Below are 20,155 nucleotides of genomic sequence, written 5' to 3'. Positions count from 1 at the left end.
TACCTCAGAACTTATTGTTTTTGTCTCCTGGTGACTTGATTTAATTTACTGTGCATGTTATTATTTTTGTTGTATTTATTTCAGTTATTTCTATATTTTAATTCTTAACTGTTAGATTTTCTCCTTTTTTTTCTCTTTTCTCTTAGAGCGAAACGAGTGGGCGGTGCAGGGTTACAGGGTTGGGTTTTTGAGTGACGATGGTATGGAGTTATATGAAGCGACTTTATCTTGGATGGTGGTGTATATTTCTTTGTATTTTGATATATTTGATTACAGAGTGCTTGTTATTGTTTATGTTCTGTAACAAAAATTCAATAAAATCTATGTACAAAAAAAAAAGACAGATTAACCATCAGGGATAATCATAAAAAAAAAAAAAAGTCAAACATCAAAGCAAATTGATCAAAAAGCAAATTGATCAAAAATACATCAAAGGGCCAGAGGGAATATAAGTCATGTGAACACAACACGGTTCTTTGGAGCTGGCGGGGTGTAGGATCGTGAGTTTGAACAAAGGAGCAGAATAGGTGATGGTGGCTGGGCGGCCAACCAGTTAACCAGAAGGTCGGGTGTTCCTTTGCCCGGATATACTAACTCGTCTCCATTGTGAGAGCCGCCTAGATAAGCATGGGTGTGTGTTGTCATTAAACATACACTATGGGAACGTGGTTTGCATGTCTCCCCACATCTTGTTTGGATGGTGATTGTGGGGGGGGCGAGGTCTGTCTGTCTGGGGGGCCTAGTGAAGGGGAGGGAAGGTGGGTGATGGGAGAGAACATGATAGGGTAGATCTTCATTCTCTGGGGGGGAGTCTTGGTCCCGTTGTGATAACTTCAGGAGGTTCTACCTTCTAAAGGACTCACAGTTGACTAAGACACCAAAGAATGATGATCACCTATCGGGGGTCTCTTATCCGTCCACTTCGCCATTCAAGGTCATTATCTAAAGCTCCTGCTACCCGGTAGCTGTGGTCTATCTGATCGGGGGTGGGCCAGTGGGTGACCAGGACCATACCCACCCATGTAGCTGTGGATACAGCTGCGTCCAATCGCAGCTGTTACCACGGCTACATGGGTGGGCATGGTCCTGGTCACCCACCGGCCCACCGAGGATGACAGCTGCATCCAGTCGTCCTGGATGCGTTTTCTAGTAAAAATAAATAACTAATTTTCAAACGTTAATTTCTGTGTTCAGACAATTTAATTTCTACAAGATATTCACAACAAAATGATATTTCTCAAATCCATTCAAATGTAGTTTATGAAACACCTTTTTGACCACTAAAAGGTCACAACATTCACACAGGCATATGGGTGAAGTGTCTTGCCCAAGGACACAACGACACATGGACAGCAAGACTCCCAAATATATGCACCACTATCATTCTGCTTTCAGTAACAGTAACAGATTATTTAAAGATTATTTACTCTAAGCGTATGACGTCCCTTTTAGGTTTAGTTTCTTCCTGTTGATATATGTAGCCGTGCGGATTTCACTTATTGCGGGTTATTTTTAGAACGTAACCCCCGCGGAAAACGAGGGACTCTACTGTATTATTATTTTTAATATTTGTTGTAAAGGTGAATGCACATATTTTACGGGTAATTATCATCAGCTTCTACACAATGTCCACTTGCAATTCATTTTAGTTTCCAGCTCCGGGCTGCACAGGTGGTTCAGTTAAGCTCCTTGCCTTGAATCCAAGATGCATGAATGAATGCTACACCTTCTGTGATGTGCACGGTTTAATTCCTCATGGGCATAGAAACAGACCCCTGCAGTCACACCACGGAGGTATGGAGAACGCATACAGCACAAACAAGAGCAGTTATAGCCATTTCGATGAATAATGAACTGAAGCAGGAAGAAGCAGGAGTGGGGGGGGAGAAAGGACAGTGCGGTGTTAATTTCCACAATGTGGAATTCACATTGTGGATTTGTAAGGACACAGATGTGAGAATGCTCCCCCTGTTTCCAAAGCCTCATACAGTGTACTATGTCAGTGAGTGGTGAAAATACCACTTAGGGTTAGACCATCTAGCTGGCAGCAATGACATCCCTGATTAGCCCAGATAGTCAACTAAACTAAATAATTCCAAAATACTTACAACTCTCCAGCTGCATGATACAGGTCTGGGCATCCATGGGGAAATTCTTTAGGTCCATGGGACATGACAGAGTTAGTGTGAGTCTGAGGAGAGAAGGTAAAATAAAGTGACAGAATTTTAAGTTATTCAGAAATGTCATATTCGTGAAGCTTCAAAAAAAGTACATCCTCTGTGTGATAGCTTTGCCATTTTACTCATGCCAAGGAGAATGTTGTCAGTTTCTGAGGTCGTTTGCTCTGTCTGACTTTCAGGATCCCACAAATATATAAAAACCATGGTGGATGATAATTAACTTGGTAGAAGGGATGTGCATGTAGCATGTAGGTCAAGAGAGGAAATTGAAGCGGGGTTTCACTTAATTAAAAGGGACTGTTGGGCTCTACTGAACGTTCTCCTGGCTAGCCCCAGAAAAAAAAAATACTTTTATATTTATTTTTAAAAGCCAGGTTTGGTAGTATTTAGCAAAAGAAAACACAGAAACTTGCAGGTAGCCATATGAAAATACAATTAAGAATTAGATCAATCAAAATATCACGTTGAAAGTGCGATGTGCATTTACAGTAAACGCAGTGGTGAAGAAGACCCCTACAAACCTTCTTGAGAGTATCTTAACAAAATATTTGAAGGACCTCAAAAATTATCTGTATGCAAAAACAGAATTTAGTTTTTGCATGGTCATATTCTGAGCAGGAATACTCAATTAATTCTGTTTTTGTAAAGGTAGGATATGCTCAAAGGACAAATAATTTCATTTTGGGGATGATCCGGCTCATCATTGTGATCTAGAATTCATATAGGACTGTCTACCATTGCATGAAAGGGCCAATTTCACTCTGCCCCCCCCCCCCCCCCCCATCTGCCAGCTGCTATATCCGTCTAGTCTCGTGTATCTGCTGACTTTTCTTCTTGGACCCGCTGCCTGCTGCGCTCCAGACGACTAAAACCATGGAATTGATTAATTGGTCTCTTAGTGGGATTGATCAAAGAGACCACGTATTAAACTGGAGTCTAATTCTACAAGATTAAGACCTGGTGATTAAACACATCAAAGGTAAACACAATATTGTCCTCTCCGGCTCTGTTCTGTCATTCTGTCCCGAGACTGCTCCCGTTCACCCACCCCCCATGTCCCATCTTCCCAGGACTGGCTTGGATCCTCATTATTATGAAAAACATCCCCGTATTTTCCCAGGGCAGCATTGTCATTCCAATGTCTGTTTAATGTGTACTAAATGTGCTTGTAATGCTTTCTGTTTTCTATAATTTCCTAAAGATGCATAGCAGCCTATTAGTGCGCATGTGCATGAATCTGAATTACGCATTATTCTTTTTTTCCATTTCTTAACTCCGCTTAACTTCATCGATTATCTGATCCAGAGTACCTACATTAGATAGAGCTCACATGACTTAATTCTCCTTCATAGAGGATCTGAGTTATGGGGATGAGTGTAATGTAAACACTTACTTACCTTATAGAGTACAGAACATTTCCATTTTTGAATATCCTGAGCAGTTTGTTGTCTGTCGTAACTTCATGAAAGTGGGCTCCTTTTTCATTAGCAAAGAACAGATCTGGTTTCCATATGGAATCTAACATAGAGGGGTCCAAGTCTAGAGAGTCATCTGGATATTCTGCATAGGCAAGGCGAGGGTCATTCCATTGCTGACGGAGGAAGATATTCACCCGGTAGTCCTACAGAAGGACAAAATAGCATAATCCAATTAAATTTCATTTCTTTAGCGCCAGATCATAACAGAAAGACATCTCACAGCACTTTACAGGTGTAGCAGGGAAAGACAGAACCCAACATGACCCACAAGAGCAAGCACTTTGCCACAGATCCAGGTTCTGCAGCACCACAGACTGAGACAGACAAAAAGAGAGCGCACAAAACTACAGTGAAGAGAAAGCAATTATTGACATGTATTTATAATGTGAATAACCAGATGGAGAGGGAGGTGATCAGTGTGTCATAGGAGGTTATGCCACAAGAGTTGGCCTCTGACAGCATATTGATGATTGTATTGATTTGCTTTGTTAAAAAGGAAAGTCTTTAGCCTCCTCTTGAACATAGAGATGGTGTCTGCCTCACGAACTGAATCAAGGAGCTGCTTCCACAATAAAGGAGCTTGATAACTGAAAGCTCCGCCCCCCCCCCAGTCTGCTTTTGGAAATTTTAGGAACCAACAGCAGGCCAGCATTTTGGGTCCGCAGGGCCCTAGGGGGGGCAATATGGGATAACAAGCTCTGCAAGGTAAGGAGGGGCCTGGCTGTTGAGGGCTTTAGACGTGAGCTGAAGGATTTTATATTCAATTTGTGCTTTAACAGGAAGCCAATGCAACAACAACACAACTTGAGGTAGGAAAAAACGTTCACCCACATGTCCTACATTTCACATTTCGTGACAAATGATGTGATGATTTTGAATATTTTCATGCTGACTGCAATTGGCTGAAGATGTGCACTGATGAAGCAAAGAGGTGCAAATGATCTCGACCCCTGTGCACCATCTGTTTCACTGGATACAGCGATGCTGGTCTTTGAACATGTCAGCAGTAATGCAAACCATATTTTGCATAATTACACATGAATAATTTCTACATGCACCTTCATCATGAACAGTAACTAAGAAGTGGATGCACTGCTGCAGCAGTTCATAGGGTCATGTCTCCAATCCACTGATTTAATAATGGTGTTTACAGGATAGGTGCAGACTATTTTTGCATTTCCTTTATTTCCTTCAACGTCCGGGTATTCATAAGCGCAGCACTAAACCCTTTTCCAAACCTATTAAAACTAGTAAATATAATTTTTGTGACTCACAAAATGCTACATCTGATCATTTTACAAACCATCTGTGACAATGTTTTGAGCGAAAGTACCACCATTAGATTTGAAAGCTGATGTTTCAAAAAGAGGGTTTTGGCAATCTAATAACTGTTGAATGAAGATGAATTATAAGAGAATGAACCTGATATTCAGAATTCAGATTCAGAATACTCTATTAATCCCAAAGGGAAATTCAGCGACATGCGCACTAATGGGAAATTACAGAAAGCGGTTACATGCACATTTAGTACACATTAAACACACATATATTGGAATGACAATGCTGCACTGGGAACGTGAGTCAGAAAGAGTTTAGTGGAAAATCTGGGTCATTTATATGTTTTTGAAGAATTTAAATAATCCATTACTAAACCGGCAGACGCATCTAGGGCAGCAGACACAAGGTGGTTCAAATTGGTCCTTAGATAGTGAATCGAGAGCCCCGATGCCAGCATCACTCCATTGCACTACAAGGTCTGCTCCCTAAAAATTCCCAGAGTGCACTGTAAAAGGCAGTGAACTTCTCTGCTCACGATGCTCACTGAGTGGAAGTGACACCGCTACTCTTCCACATCACTGCACTCCCAGTAGAGTCAGAGTCATCAAACAGTTAACACAAATGGAGCTAACAAAATTAAATTACGCAGCGGTAGGTCGAAATTAGGTGCGGTGGCAATTCTAACTGTTGCTGAGGGTTTTGGCCAACAGGAGTCAAAGATAATTTTATTTCATGAACTGAGAATTCCCTGCACTTAAAAAAAAAAGATTTTCAATATTTTACTCAATAAATATATGAAGATTGTGTAAGTGTACAGTGGGACCTTGGTTATCGAACGACTCGGTAGTCGGTTTTTGAACATAAGGAACGAACTATGTTCGACAACCGAGGTCCCGCTGTATCGTGCCGCATTTCCAACCCTCCAGCCGAGGTACATGAAAACGCACCTCGTCATTTATGTGTTAGAGCCAAACAAATGGCGTAAATTTTACCTCCTTGGAATTGGAAGCCACAAAGATGCATCATAATTATCCAGCATGCAGTTGTAGGGAATTTCCGTATTTAGATGGGATTCCACAAAGTAATTACATGCCGGCACCACTAGGAACGCACCACATTTAGTTTGTTATTGTAATGACTGATTTCAATTGAATGCATCACAACAGTGACGTCACACAACACAGATAAACATGGGCTTAGATTGGCTGGGGCGGGACCCCCACCTGGAGGGGGCCGGACTCATGGACATTGAAAGACGCGGACGCAGAGGGCGGCCCTTTGTTCGGACCTGAGACTCACACACGGAGCAGGATCGAACCTCAGCGCTGATATCTGAACCAACTTGTATTGATCTGCATGTTATATAAATATCTTAATCATGACCCAAATCCTCTTTATTGACCATGCACCCACACGGAGAAGAAGAACCGGGGAGGGTTAAGGAAAACCCTAACACAGGCGCACTGCTCACAATGGTGACAATGTTCCACAGCATTACAACCTGAAATTTCGTCTCTGAGGACAAACCTGTCATTATCAGTCGTCCGTCTGTACACAGACAGAGGATGGATTAAGAGGGATGGGGAGATTGAGTGAACAAATGGAAAAAGGACTGCAGACTGTAGTAAATCAGCGAGAACCAACCTGGCTTTAAGCACTCCCTCTCTCTCCTCTTTCTCTCTCTCTCAATGTATGCTTGTGTGTGTGCGCGCGTGCGTGTGTGTGTGCGTTCTTTATCTGTGACACTGGGCTTTAGTGCTTTACCTCTGAATCTCTCCTTTCTGTTTTTCTCCTTTTTAAGGGATGATGAATCAATGAATGCCCACTTCAGATGACTCTGTATTATAACTAGTAGAAGTAGAATCATCCATACTGATGGCAAATATTCACTTTTTCTTGGAGGCATTGATCCATCCATTATCACCACCCTAGCTGACAACCTGTGAAATCTGAAAACACACCGTGTTGGAATTCTACTTCCTGCCTTGCATTCAAAACATTCCAATATGTCACAGTGCTTTGTTGTTCGTGGGAGGAAAAGAGGGTGCAGAGGACAAGACAGATGGTGGCGAGAGAGAAAGGTCTTAATCCCAATGTGACACACGGCCCCTGTATCTCAGCGCTCCTCTCTCTACAGCTCTGATCACTAACTGCATATCATTATCAGTGCATTTACACTGAACCCTCACTCTTTGCACAATCCTGATGCTGACTGCGTTGTGCGACGCTTTCCACAACGGCCTGTCAGACGCCATTAAAGATGAGCTGGCTATCTGGGCTCCCCCCCACAGACTTAGACTCTCTGGTAATGCTGGCCTACTGCGCTGATGCACCTGCTCCAACAGGAGTATAAGCAGCTGGACCCCCGACCAGTCTCTCAGAACTGAAGAAGCTTCTTGGATGAGAGGCGAAACGTCTTCAATCAAACTTGAACTAGTCCAGTTGATTCTCCGTGTTTTGCTCTTCGTACTCTATGGCCCCCTCCTTACCTTACAGAGCTCATTATGCCATATTGCCCCGCTAGGGCCCTGCGGTCCCAAAATGCTGGCCTGCTCTTGGTTCCAAAAAATTCCAAGGGGGGCAGAGCTTTCAGTTATCAAGCTCCTTTATTGTGGAAGCAGGTCCCCGTTTTGGTACATGACGAAGACACCATCTCTATGTTCAGGAGTAGACTAAAGACTTTCCTTTTTAACAAAACTTGTAGTTAATAAATAAAATAATCAACATGCTGTCATAGTCCAGCACTGGTGGCATAACCTCCTATGACACACTGAGCTCCTCCCTCTCTATCTGATTATTCACGTCATAAATTTATGTGAGTAATCGCTCTCTCTCTCTCTCTCTCTCTCTCTCTCTCTCTGTTCGTCGCTCTTTCTGTAGCAGTACCCGATTAGTGTTGATTGAGAAGTGATGCTGATGCTGAATCTTTGCATAACCACATTTTGACATATTTGAAATACCAGTAATCATAATACAACGGCTGGCAATTTGAATATCATAAGAGTTTCCACTTTCCAAGTCATCTTCAAGGTAAAAAAGTGTCTTTATTCTCTCAAAGAATAAGACATGTTACTTTTCACCACCAACACGTTGAAGAAATTACAGATCATTTTGACATGGTAGGGAATGTAGACAATAAAAGCACAGGAAGTACAAATCAAATCTGGTTTTTTAATATTTATTATTGCTTTTGGATTGTAGTTTTGTAGTTTCCGTTAGTATCTCTACTTACCATGGTAGTTTCAGCTATGGAGCCAAAACTATTGATGAAAATATTGCAGGAAACATTAACTGGAGGACCTGGAGAGAGAGAGAGAGAGAGATTATAGTACACCGATACAATGTATACTATGAAACAGATTGCTCTGAAATGATTTTATTTTGTTATTTGGGGCTTTGGGGTGGCACGGTGGCGCAGTGGTCGGCGCTGCTGCCTCACAGCAATAAGGTTACAATTCAATTCAATTTTATTTCTATAGCGCCAGATCACAAAGTCATCTCAAGGTACTTTACAGAAGTAGCAGGGAAAGACAGAACCCAACTTGACCCACAAGAGACTCTCACTCTGGCGACGGAGGCAAGGAAAAACTTCCCTTTAACAGGCAGAAACCTTGGACAGAACCTAAGGCTCATGGTGGAAGGCCATCTGTCTAACCGGCTGCGTTGAGAGAGAGCGCAAGAGCGCAAATAACAGGTAGGAGGAGAGTCAAAAACAAGGAGATGGATAGAGAAGTGATAGAGAGGCAGAGCAGGAGCAGACAAAAACAAACTGTTTACAACTATAAATGGTGACGCTAGCGGCCTTTCTGTGAGGAGTTTACATGTTCTCTGCGTGGGTTCTCTCCGGGTTCTCCGGCTTCCTCCCACCACCAAAAAATGCAAATTAGGTGAATTGGTTACACGACATCTCCCATAGAAATGAGTGTGTGTGTGTGAAGGATTGTCTTTCTGCGTGCGGCCCTGCGATGAACTGGCGGCTTGTCCAGGGTGTACCCCGCCTCTCGCCCATTGCCTGCTGGGATAGGCTCCAGCACGACCCAGTAATGGACAAGGCGGTGAATTTGGGGTCTTGGAATCTTTGGGGAATTACCGGTAATTATTTTTAATCAACCAATTCATATAATTAATTGGTTGCATCCATGCACCTCACATAATCAGCTGCTCAGGTTATATAACATGCGGGCTAACTTCATACTTCCAGTTTGCATGGTACCTGATTTGTCACCATGTCTGTTCTCTTATTTAGGAATATGGAAAAAGGCTAAGATGAACTCTAAGTGAAGTGCCACAAATTTTTTTTTTTCAAACATACCAAAATGTCGGTGTGTCAAATATGGCAAAATAATTTTGTGTTAAACAAAGCCATTATTTTGCTGTTAGAATACAACACAATCTACCCATGTTATTGTCAACAGTGCATCAAATGGAAAGTCCACTTTCAGATATCAGACAGATACAAAAATGGGTCACGGGATACCTTTAAAGTTTGGTCTTATCCTGGCATCATAGCCAGATGTCCTCCCCATCAGTTTGTCCAGAAAATCAGAGGGAGACATGGGAACCTGCCGTGTCTTTGGAGCATTGTCCACCTCTTTGCATTGGCCAACACTGTCATGGAAACAAAACACAGGCAAAACGATTGAATGCGGTGCAAGATGTGTCATCTTTAAATTCAGCACAGTGAATCTATTAATTCACCTTTGATTATTCAGTGCACCTCGTTTAGGACTCATGAAATGTGCGACAATACAGCGTTTGAACATACATTTCCTGACAAAGTGTTTCAACTTTTTGATTTGTACACAGCTTTTCACCGTGGAAGAGGAGGAAGAGGAAAATGGGCTACAGAGCAAGATCATAATTTTTATGTGGGCGCCGTTTCACAAAAGAGGCACGTTATCTGTTGGAAATTACACAGGAAGGAGTGTTATCGGATATTAATTGATTTTAAGTAGAACCCTGGGGTGGCAATTAATGCATGTAAATAATGCCACTATAATTCCCATGGAACAGATGACGACAATTTGGTGATGAACCAGAAGAGATTCTGGATTCTGGATCAGTTTGAATTTTTCTGCAACATTTAGTCAGTGGAGCTGCAACATTTGTTCCTCAATTTCTCGGTTGATTATTGACAGACGTTTATGAAATTTCGCGTTGGGTCAGGGCCTCCATCTCACCATGCAATTTCATCTGGATCTGATCCAGAATGACTAAATCTTAAATCTTTAATATTAAAAACTCCAGATTGAAAAATCTGTAACTCCGATTCACTTTTAGTTCACAATTTATAGGTCTGCGTTCTCCGATTGCTTTTCTAGTATTATTTAAAACCCGTTTCCAAGAATGATATTTTGTGAGAAGTCATTTGGTGTGAGGTCAACATGCCTTACAAAGATTAAGGACTTTGATCTTACACTTTACTGTTAAGCCATAGTCCTCTTTTTTTGGGGAGTTAATACTGTTTAGCATGAAGTTTTACCTTCTCATATCAATGGAAGTTTCTTCTGAATGCTATATTGGTGTGTTTGTCATTTTGTGACAAAAAGCAACATCTCCAAAAATAACTATTCTCACTGGCAGGGTGATACTGCTGAATGCACATGCACACACACACACACACACGCGCAGTTCAGACCACGCAAGAGCAGTTTCAGTGTCACCAACCTTTTACCTTGGCATTTAGAAGCAGCGACCATTTATCCCCAGGACAAGTGGAGCCTTACAGAATCGTGGGAGTAGAATGAATGTGTTTACCATGACTGTGATTACTCATTTGATCTCTTCAAAACATATGTTTACATCAGTGGTAGCAAAAGGCCAAGTGGGACTCCCTATGGGTTCTGTGAGATGAGAAGCTAAAGAGAAAATACATTTAATAGGAGAAAGAAGAGCAAGGTTCAGCGATGAGGAAAGGAGTGGCAACTGGAGGATGACTTGTAGCCGGGGAAAAGGTCAAAATATTCATCTTTTCAGCCAAGAATCTCTACAGGTTATAGGTCACCCTATAGCTGACATTGTGAAGGCGGAGGAGGAATACAAGTCACAAGTTCACAGGATTGAAAAACAACGATTCACACTCAATTTAGAGTCATCAATTTAGCAATATCGCAACTGTCATCACTGTAACCACTAATGGATTCGCCTCAGAGCCCCATTGTTTTAGGGTACCCCTGGCTTTATCCAATAGGCCTTGATTATTTAAAGTTCTTAACAAACCTAGAGTTGCTTCAAATACTGCCTCAAAGCTGTCCCCTCTCTCAGTTGCCTCAGCCCCAGTTCCCCCATGTCAGTGACTGTTAGCTACCCACATTAAACGTTCAGTACTAATGAACAAAAAGGATCAATACGGGAATGATATCCTTTAACTAGAAGAGCACTCAGAGAGCGCAGACCTCCGCCGAGCAGCTCATCCCCCTCGTAATTAGATCTACACCGTCCACATGGTGATCTGGATCATCATCAAACGGGTATCTTTATACACCAAACACGAAAAGTAAAAGTGAATCGGAGTCGATGTGTATTTTTAACACCATTCTGGATCCGATCAAGATGAAATTCGGTGGCGAGCTAGAGGCCCCCACCCTACATGACTGCCTCAACTTCCATATAGATCAGTCAATAATCAACCAAGATATTGAAAACATTTTGAAGCTTCATTGACTGCATTGTTAATAAAATAAAATTCAATTCAAATTTAATAAAATTTCAAACTGATCCAATATCAATGTATCGATCACATTTCCACGCATTGTATGGCATTTATCAACTTGCACTTGTGCTTAGGAACGTGCGTAAATGTAAGCCCACCTCTGGCCGTGCCTATGAATATAATGTAGTGTAGAACAGTGAAACTACAAATAGAATGCATGAAGAGAGTCACGGCATTCGGCGATCTTCACACATGTTCCCGTTTCCTCTAATTAATGAAGATGATCAATTAGTCATTTGGCAGACATTTTGAATAATTGGTGTGACAAGCTATAAAAGACAGCTGTGGCAGGACACGCTGAAAAGAAAACTTGAGATGTTGGCAAGCCATGGCTCATCTCGTGTTATTGGAGGATTGGAGGAGCGCCGCGGGGAGCGCGTTTCCAAAGATCGTGCTGATTTATTCAGTGAGAGCACAGAGTGGCTTCTCAGCAGGTACCGCTGAGCCAAAAAATATACTGCTGGATTCATGCCGATGTCACAGCCGACGTCTGAGCGAGAGACAAAACGCACGACAGCCATCCTAGCGCTCATGTTCAGCCACCGGCACATTTCAGCTCGAGGTTAGAGACATATGCGTCATTCCCCATTTCAAAGTTTATTCATTTAACATTTGTGATGCACAAAATCAGCAATCCGCTTCAGCGACTCGTTTATGAGCACCGAGCTTCACAACAAACCATTTCTGAGAGATCTTCCCTCTGACCCAACAGAATTGACAGCCGCTGTGATCTTCTCCCACGCGGAAAGTTTTATTTTATCAGTCAATCCTGCATCAAGTGTTCCAAATAGTATTTCTCCGGTCGTCTCTCCTCCTCCTAAAGCACTCCGATTTCCGTAAAACAGAGTACATGTGTGTAAATGAGAATGTCCCAGGGGAGAGCGTCAGCGAGGATGAAGGGGAAGGTCTACAAGACAGTGGCGAGGCCAGCCATGATGGACGGCTGAGAGACAGTGGCTCTGAGGAAAAGACAGGAGGCGGAGCTAGAAGTGGAGGAGATAAAGATGCTGGAGGTTCTCCTTGGGAGTGATCAGGTTGGATAGGATTAGAAATGAGACAATAAGAGGGACAGTGAAGGTTAGACGTTTTGGAGACAAGGTCAGAGAGACCAGACTTCGATGGTTCGGACATGTCCAGAGGAGAGTGCTGAGAGTGCTGAGAATAGAACTACCAGGGAACAGGGCTAGAGGTCAACCCAGGAGAAGATTCATGGATGTAGTGAGGGAGGACATGAGAGTGGCTGGTGTTGGGAGGGACGATGCAAAGGACAGGGTGAAGTGGAGAAGGTTGATTTGCTGTGGCTACCCCTGACGGGACACGCCAGAAGTCCAGCAGTAGTAGTAGATCTCTCAATCACAATAATAACAATAAGGTATACACAAAATGCATCAACCACTCTCTCCAACTAATCCCAAACCTGTCTGTGCAAGGTTTTGGTATGAAGTGCTGACAGAAGGCGGAGGTTATGTAATCCTCGCCGTTTATTTTTTTTCTTTTCAGGAAATGTTGGGAATGTTACCAGGGAAAGATCATTACATTTTGGTGACGGTCCAGAAGAGATCCTGGATTCTGGATCACTTTGAAAGTTTTGTTAACATTGCAGTCAATGAGGCTTCAAAATGTGTTCCTCAATACATCGGTTGTTTACTCACCCATGTCTATGGAATTTGTCACAATCATATAGGATAGGAATGTCTGTCTTACCACCAAATTTCATCTGGATCTGATCCAAAATGGAGTGAGTAAAACATATTTAATTTTAACATTGAAAACACTATTCATTCAAAAATCAGCTAAAAATACACATCAACTCCGATTCACTTTTACTTTTCATGGTTGGTTTATAAAGATAGCAAGATCACCATGTGGACGGTGTAAATCTAATTAGGAGGGGAATGAGCTGCTTGGCGGAGGTCTGCGCCCTCTGAGTGCTTTTCTCGGTACAACAAGCCCTCTGATTATGCAATAAAACATACGCACGAAGCCAAAGTGAAGCGACAGATAGACGAGGATCCTTTCATCTGTCCATACCAAGTGTGCTGAGGAGACCTTAGTTTATCCCTACTATTATATAACGCACCATCTCTATCAGCACGGCAACAAGCATGCAGTGAAGTGAAATGTTCTTGCAACCATTATTTGAATGTATGATCTGTGGTCGAGTGAGAGCCAAATTTTTCAGCGGATTGCTCATCTGTCATTAAAAAAAGACCAAAAAAAATCACTGCGTATTCTCTCATCTATTTAGACTGAATGAAAATATTTCATGTTTATCAATTCCATCAAAGAGGAGAAGCAAAGAAGTAGCAATAACTCACACAAACTGGTTATGATGTGCTTAATGTGTACTTTCACAACTGAAGAGTTTAAATGTCACCTGTCTGTAATAATACTTGCATAATTTAATATGGTACCTGAACGCATCATGAAATGAAGCCTTGAAGGCACCTTGATGCAACAAACGCCAAATTCCACATTTGCATTACAGCATGTCTGACTGATCATCTACTGAAGTTTGTTTATTCATCTAGATTTGCTCCTCTATATAAATATATATACACACATCTTTATCAAGTTCTCATGAGACAAACAGACAAACAAATATACAGATCAGACAAAAAAGAAAAACTTGGCACATTTGGGGACTGATGTAGGACATGCAGCATCAAAGGCAAACATTCGCGCTGTATCTGCAGGGAAAATGACAATGCATGTAAATGCGTGTCGTGAGATAAAGCCCTATAATGCATTTTCTCCACCATTGCTGCTGAAAACTCTGGATAATAAACTAATGGGAAATACAGAAAATGTATCATCTGGTTGTGCTTGCCTTCTTCCATTGTTTCTCTTGTGTGTGTGTGTGTGTGTGTATATATATACATATAACGTGTATATATATAATTTCTGGTGTATCTGCAGCTGTTCTTGTGTAGTGTAATGCCTTGCTGGATTAACACGCACATCAGAAACACTGCTTTTCCCACCTACCCCTTGGTTATTTTTGGCATTACAGCCCTGGACAGCCCAGTGCGGTGACAGGGACAGGGACAGGGTCGACTACTGCCTTCAGCCAAATGTTCACTTAGTGTGGCGACTGCCCCTTTCGCCTCCCACCCATCATCACATCCACACAGCAGGACAGAATACCACCGCGCTTTCCCTTCTGCAGTCGCAAGTGTTCCGTTGGTGATGTTTGTCACACATCATGATAAATTAGGAGGAGGCCGACACTTCTCACATGGATGCAATTTAATCTTGGCTTGATATGATAAACACATTGCGTAATCTGGTTCCTCTTGATTTTGTTCAGTGTATTTCTGCAACAGAAACAACGATCAGTGATTTATTGAAGTGTTTATTACCTCCACCGAGGCGGGGGGTTATGGAGTCACTGGCATTGTTTTGTCTGTCTGTCTGCCTGTTAGCAGCATAACACAAAAGTTACAGAAGGATATGGATGAAATTATCAGGAAATGTTGGGAATGTTACCAGGAACAGATGAGTAAATTTGGGTGATAATCCAGAAGATATCCTGGATTATGGATCAATTTGATTTCTTCGGTAATTCATATTTTGCAAGATATTATTTTTTTTAAAAGCCTTAATTATAAGTAAATGCGAAAAATACAGATTATTTTGTATCGCGACAGAATTAGTAATCCGGATTCGATTTGGATGACATTCGGCAGTGAGATAGAGATCTCCCCCCCCCCCCCCCCTACATGACTGTCAAATTCTATAAACATCAATCAAAAGAGATATTGAGGAAGAGATTTAAGGTCCATAGACTGCAATGCTTACAAAAATGGCAAAGACATCCATATTTATAAGAAATATTTCTGCCTCTATAAAATGTATTCACATACCCTGCATTGAATGTCCCAGTCGGTATTTGTTTCCTGTTTGTCTTTTGATTCAACATTTAGCACAGCAGACAGCAAACATTTGAGGCCAGAGGCTAAAAATGGCTCGTAACATCAAGAGAGGACAGAGGCAAATACTAAAACATTCAAGAGATGCTGTTTGTGTACATAACTGGATGATTACAAAACAAGGGCAATCAAATAAATCCCTTCCTGTAAATAACCGGAAATGGGTCTTTTTACAGGACGTGGGATTTAGTTCAACGTGATACCCGTACAACTAATGAACCATTCCTCCCATTCGAGAGTTAAAACAACAGATAATGTTATTCAACAGCAAATGCATGTTTTATTTACTTGGTGGAAATATATCCATCGGGAGACACAGCTTCATGCCTCCTAACGCCGAGCTTTAGACTTCCAGCAGACTCTTCAGGGCTCGTTTCATCAAGATACCAACATCGAGTTTAGTAGTGCAGAACGGTCCTTGAAAATGAACTTCCGCTGCATACTAGACGTCTGATCAGAAACAGAATGTGCTGCTCAAAACAATTTGCTTTCAGGCTTAAAACACTGAGATTGCTGATAAAGTTTCACACTTGTTTTCTGCCGCATCAGCGCCCCACAAAAAAATTTGTTTGTGTGTCAAATGGACTAAAAACATTCAAGCTTGTAAGGAAATGGTGGTTTCGGTAGGAAATAAATTATTGCAGCTTCTAGTTTGAGATATGTCCGGTTGTGGTGTCTCACAGTTCAACACAAAAAGTACAGAGTTCCTTTGTGCGAACAGACAAAGGAAAATATTTCTGCACAGAACAGCAGTAAAACCTTTCATTGGCATCCACAGGCTCTAATAGACTTAGTTGTCTTATGTTCAATTATTTCCACCACTATAAATAAACTATGATGAAGAAGAGACACTTATTAGCATATTTTTGTTAATATTTAGACTCATTTGTGCATAGGACGGTGGCTCTGCAGATTGTTATTCGGATTGGCAAAATCAGCAGATTTTACTGCAACCTTTTGGCCGCAAATTCCACAATCCGCCTCCTCCAAGGAATTGAGCTGCTGGTTTACGTTTGGCTCGACACCAAAATGTGCCCACAGCCCATAATCGTCACGTCAAAAGCACCACGGGAAACTCAGCGACGCTAAAGGCAAATCTGATTCGGCTTTTATGTCATTTCATTCGGATAGCATAACCAGGCGACATCACCAGCGAGTGTTCGTCTACAAAGTGGGGAAAAGATGTAGGAATGGTGATGAAATATGGACGTTACTATTTAATGCAGCTCTTTGCTAAAAAGAAGTGGAAAATCACAAACGTGCGAGAATAATAAAATATATTCATAATCAGGAGATGATGTAGTAATTGAGACAGGGCTAATGCACATTCATTAATTTACTACTTTTCCTTACATTTTGGGTTACCCTTAAACAATTTACCAGTTTTTAAAAAAATTAAGTCTATCACAGAGTTGAATTTCATTATTCACTTGTTTTTTTTTTCACATTTATTTATCTTGGCCAATTGATCAGCGAGCAGCTGATTCCATCTACATCTTATTAAATAATAATATAATATCGCACACGCACGCACACACACGCGCACACACACGCACACGCACACGCACACCTTACCTGAGTAACAGCACTAGTTTCCAGGACAGCAGGAAGCCCGCCACAGACACCCCCCTTCTCCTCATCTCTGCTCACCTCGCGGCTCTACGGGCTTTCAGCCTTCAAACAACGCGCGGAGGGAAACTCTCAAACATGCTGTTGCAACAGGAAGTCAAAATAAATAAATACAAATAAATAAATACTAATAGTCGCGTGTTCGGTTAATGCCTGCGGACAGAAATCACCACAGAAGAACGGTAGTTAAAAGAATAAATGAATTAAACGAGGACGGCTCGGAGCGGTGATGCGGTCGCCTCGCACGACAGCTGTTCAGACGCGCGGCTCCGGACTTGCCCTCGTGAAGCGTCGGGGCAGAAAGACCCGCCCTCGACCAGTGACTGGCAGACATGCCAGCCAATCATCTTCAGTGTCACTAATTCCTTCTATCTGAAACGACCACATTCATCCTATATTGTGATTTACACCAAAAATAATGGCCCTACATTTATTTTATCTATATTTTTAGATTCCTTAAATGAAAACAAACCTTTAGAAATTGGATTCACGTTGATATCATTATTCTGTTGATATCATATATCTGATACCAAATCTGTCCACTACTAATCCCACAGTGTCTTGGTGAACAGAACCTCCTTTGTGCAGAGATATTATTGAAATGTCCCAAAACAAAATTGTTTTGTTGTGACAATTGACCTTGATTTCAACTGGATCTATTTCCTCAGGTATTAAAGGTAGAATTAGGGAATACGGGACGACACATAGAACGGGAGAGCCTAAACATACTGAGTAAACAGAGAGGATGTTCTGGCAGAGAACTGTCCAGAGAGGCAGGAGCTGATGAGGTGAGATGTGTTACAGGTGCGTCTCGTTCAGTTCAACGATGCCTACACAGCTGTGCAGGGCAGAAATCAACCTGCAGCAAAGGTCACCATAGCAACCCTCACAAATGGGTTTTCAATGTTAAAATGTAATATTTTTTTCTGACCTCATTCTGGATCAGATTCAGAAGAGATTTTACATGATAGTTCACATCGGACCCGTTTATGACTGTGATTCTTGGTGAGTGAATTGAATGCGTATTTTACAAAATATGATTTTTTTGAAAAAAGCAAAAGTAAATGGAAAAGTATCCGCAATCCGGACCAAATCTGGATTAAATTTTGACTGTGTCAAATTCCATCAACATCGGTCAATAATCAACCAAGATATTGAGGAACAAATTTTGAAGTTGACTGCAATGTTAACGGAACTTTCAAAAATATCCATAATCCAGGATCTCTTCTGGACCATCACCAAAATGTAATAAACATTTCCTGAATATGTCATCAAGATCCTTCCAGAACATTTTGAGTTATCTTGCTAACAGACAGACAAACCAACGCAGGTGAAAGCATAACCTCCTCGGCGCAGGTAAATAGAAAGCCAGGGCGCCGAATCAAAGGTAACACTCACCCCTCCATTGTGCTCTCTACTCTCTCTGTGTTTACCTCTGTTCATCCTGCAATACTCTGCATGCTCTTGTCTTTCTTCTCTTCCTCTGTTTCTTTCTCCATCTGCCATGTCTCTTGCCGTTATTCTGCTCTACTGGGCCGGATCACATAGAGTCTCATATGGTTGTGATGCCCAACTGTAAAGTAGCCCGTGTTGATGACAGTTTGCCATATGTGGCCAAAATAGGCGGCGGAATAGAGACGTTCATTTAAGTTCATATTTACATCACGAGTAGCCCGAGAGGAGAATTAGAATTTTGAGATTTACAGCAGCAAAATGATGTGCCCATTGTTATAATCTACATACTAATTATTTTTTTAATCTCTGCCAATGAGCTTCAAGTCATATTCCGGTGGGATAACAAATAATAATGAATCTGGTGCATACTGAACTGAAATCAGATTTTAGCTGAAACTGCTGCTTCAGATAGGGGTCAAATGTATCTCCAAAAGTTCCTGAACTAGATTCAGAAAAAAAACACCCACCCACCCATCCATCCTCCACTGCTTATCTGGGGCTGGCTTGCGGACGCAATAATCTCAGAGGGGCTTTCCAGACTACAACGTTTGATGGTACTTTCTGTGGCTACCATTGTGACCACAGGTAACGGCAAATCAGAGTTCGATTTGAGACGAAGCCTGAGAAATGGCTACCACATCCAAGGATGGCAGCAGGTGCGCAAAAATGACCCACTCTCGACTCGGGGAGGTAGTGACAAAAAATAACAATACAGGACTCTTTTGAGGCCCTGTAATTGGAATGTGTCCACTTTAAATCCCGAGACTTTTCCCAGGCCAGCCTAGAGACATGAGTCGCAGTGACATAACCCTAACTCTTCCTCCTCCCGGTGGGACATACCCAGACGCCTCCCCAGGGAGGCATCCAGGAGGTATCCGTAATAGATGCCCCGGCCACTGCAGCTACTGTTCTCAAACATAAAAAATTATACTTTTTGTTTTGTCTTAAAGGTATTTACTGAATTTAAATATAATATTGTCCATGCTTTAAAACTCCATAGCTCCATAAAACAAAACCATAAGAGGGAGGATACGTCCGTTATGTCTGAGGCACTCAGCACTGTGGTCCTTCATTGCTCCAGTCATCCTCACTCATCCTCCTCTCACTAATGTGACAGATATGAATTAGAGATTAGGCTAGGATGTAGATATTATAGTGCGGCTACTTTTAACACAGCACATCAAAGTTTGCCTTCACATAGTCTTTACTGCGGTGACCCATGTACCGGTACTGTACCGGAAATACTGCAGGTGTTTTGAAATATTTCTAGGGCTGAAATATGAAATAATTGTTTTCACTCCTTTGCCAGTCGAAAAGAAAAGCCACAAATAAAAAGGCACTTGAATATACACCAGTGACAAATTCTCAAAAGTCCCTTTAATGACATGAATCCCATCCATCCGACCACGTTTCTGCCCGGCGGGTCACGGGAGATGCTGGAGCCTATCCCAGCTTGCTGTGGGCGAGAGGCAGGGTACACCCCAAATGTGT

The 20,155-nt window shown here is 41.9% G+C and overlaps 1 protein-coding gene across 1 annotated transcript in view; it reads right to left on the bottom strand.

Annotated features, from left to right (window-relative positions):
- The window catches only part of glra3 (glycine receptor, alpha 3), a 26,256-nt gene extending 9,036 nt beyond the window's left edge, over window positions 1–17,220 (bottom strand). The window contains exons 1-5 of the mRNA XM_068750995.1: window positions 17,156–17,220; window positions 9,414–9,544; window positions 8,169–8,236; window positions 3,578–3,801; window positions 2,109–2,191 (exon numbers count right to left, since the gene is read on the bottom strand). Coding sequence (XP_068607096.1) covers window positions 2,109–2,191; window positions 3,578–3,801; window positions 8,169–8,236; window positions 9,414–9,544; window positions 17,156–17,220 — 571 coding nt within the window. The remainder of the gene's footprint in view (window positions 1–2,108; window positions 2,192–3,577; window positions 3,802–8,168; window positions 8,237–9,413; window positions 9,545–17,155) is intronic.
- Window positions 17,221–20,155: the final 2,935 nt, after the last annotated feature.

This window comes from Brachionichthys hirsutus, chromosome 17, assembly GCF_040956055.1.
Source record: "Brachionichthys hirsutus isolate HB-005 chromosome 17, CSIRO-AGI_Bhir_v1, whole genome shotgun sequence".
In the NCBI taxonomy this organism is placed as follows: Eukaryota; Metazoa; Chordata; class Actinopteri; order Lophiiformes; family Brachionichthyidae; genus Brachionichthys; species Brachionichthys hirsutus.
Note: the sequence above shows the minus strand (reverse complement) of the source record. Positions and strands in the feature narration are given on the sequence as shown.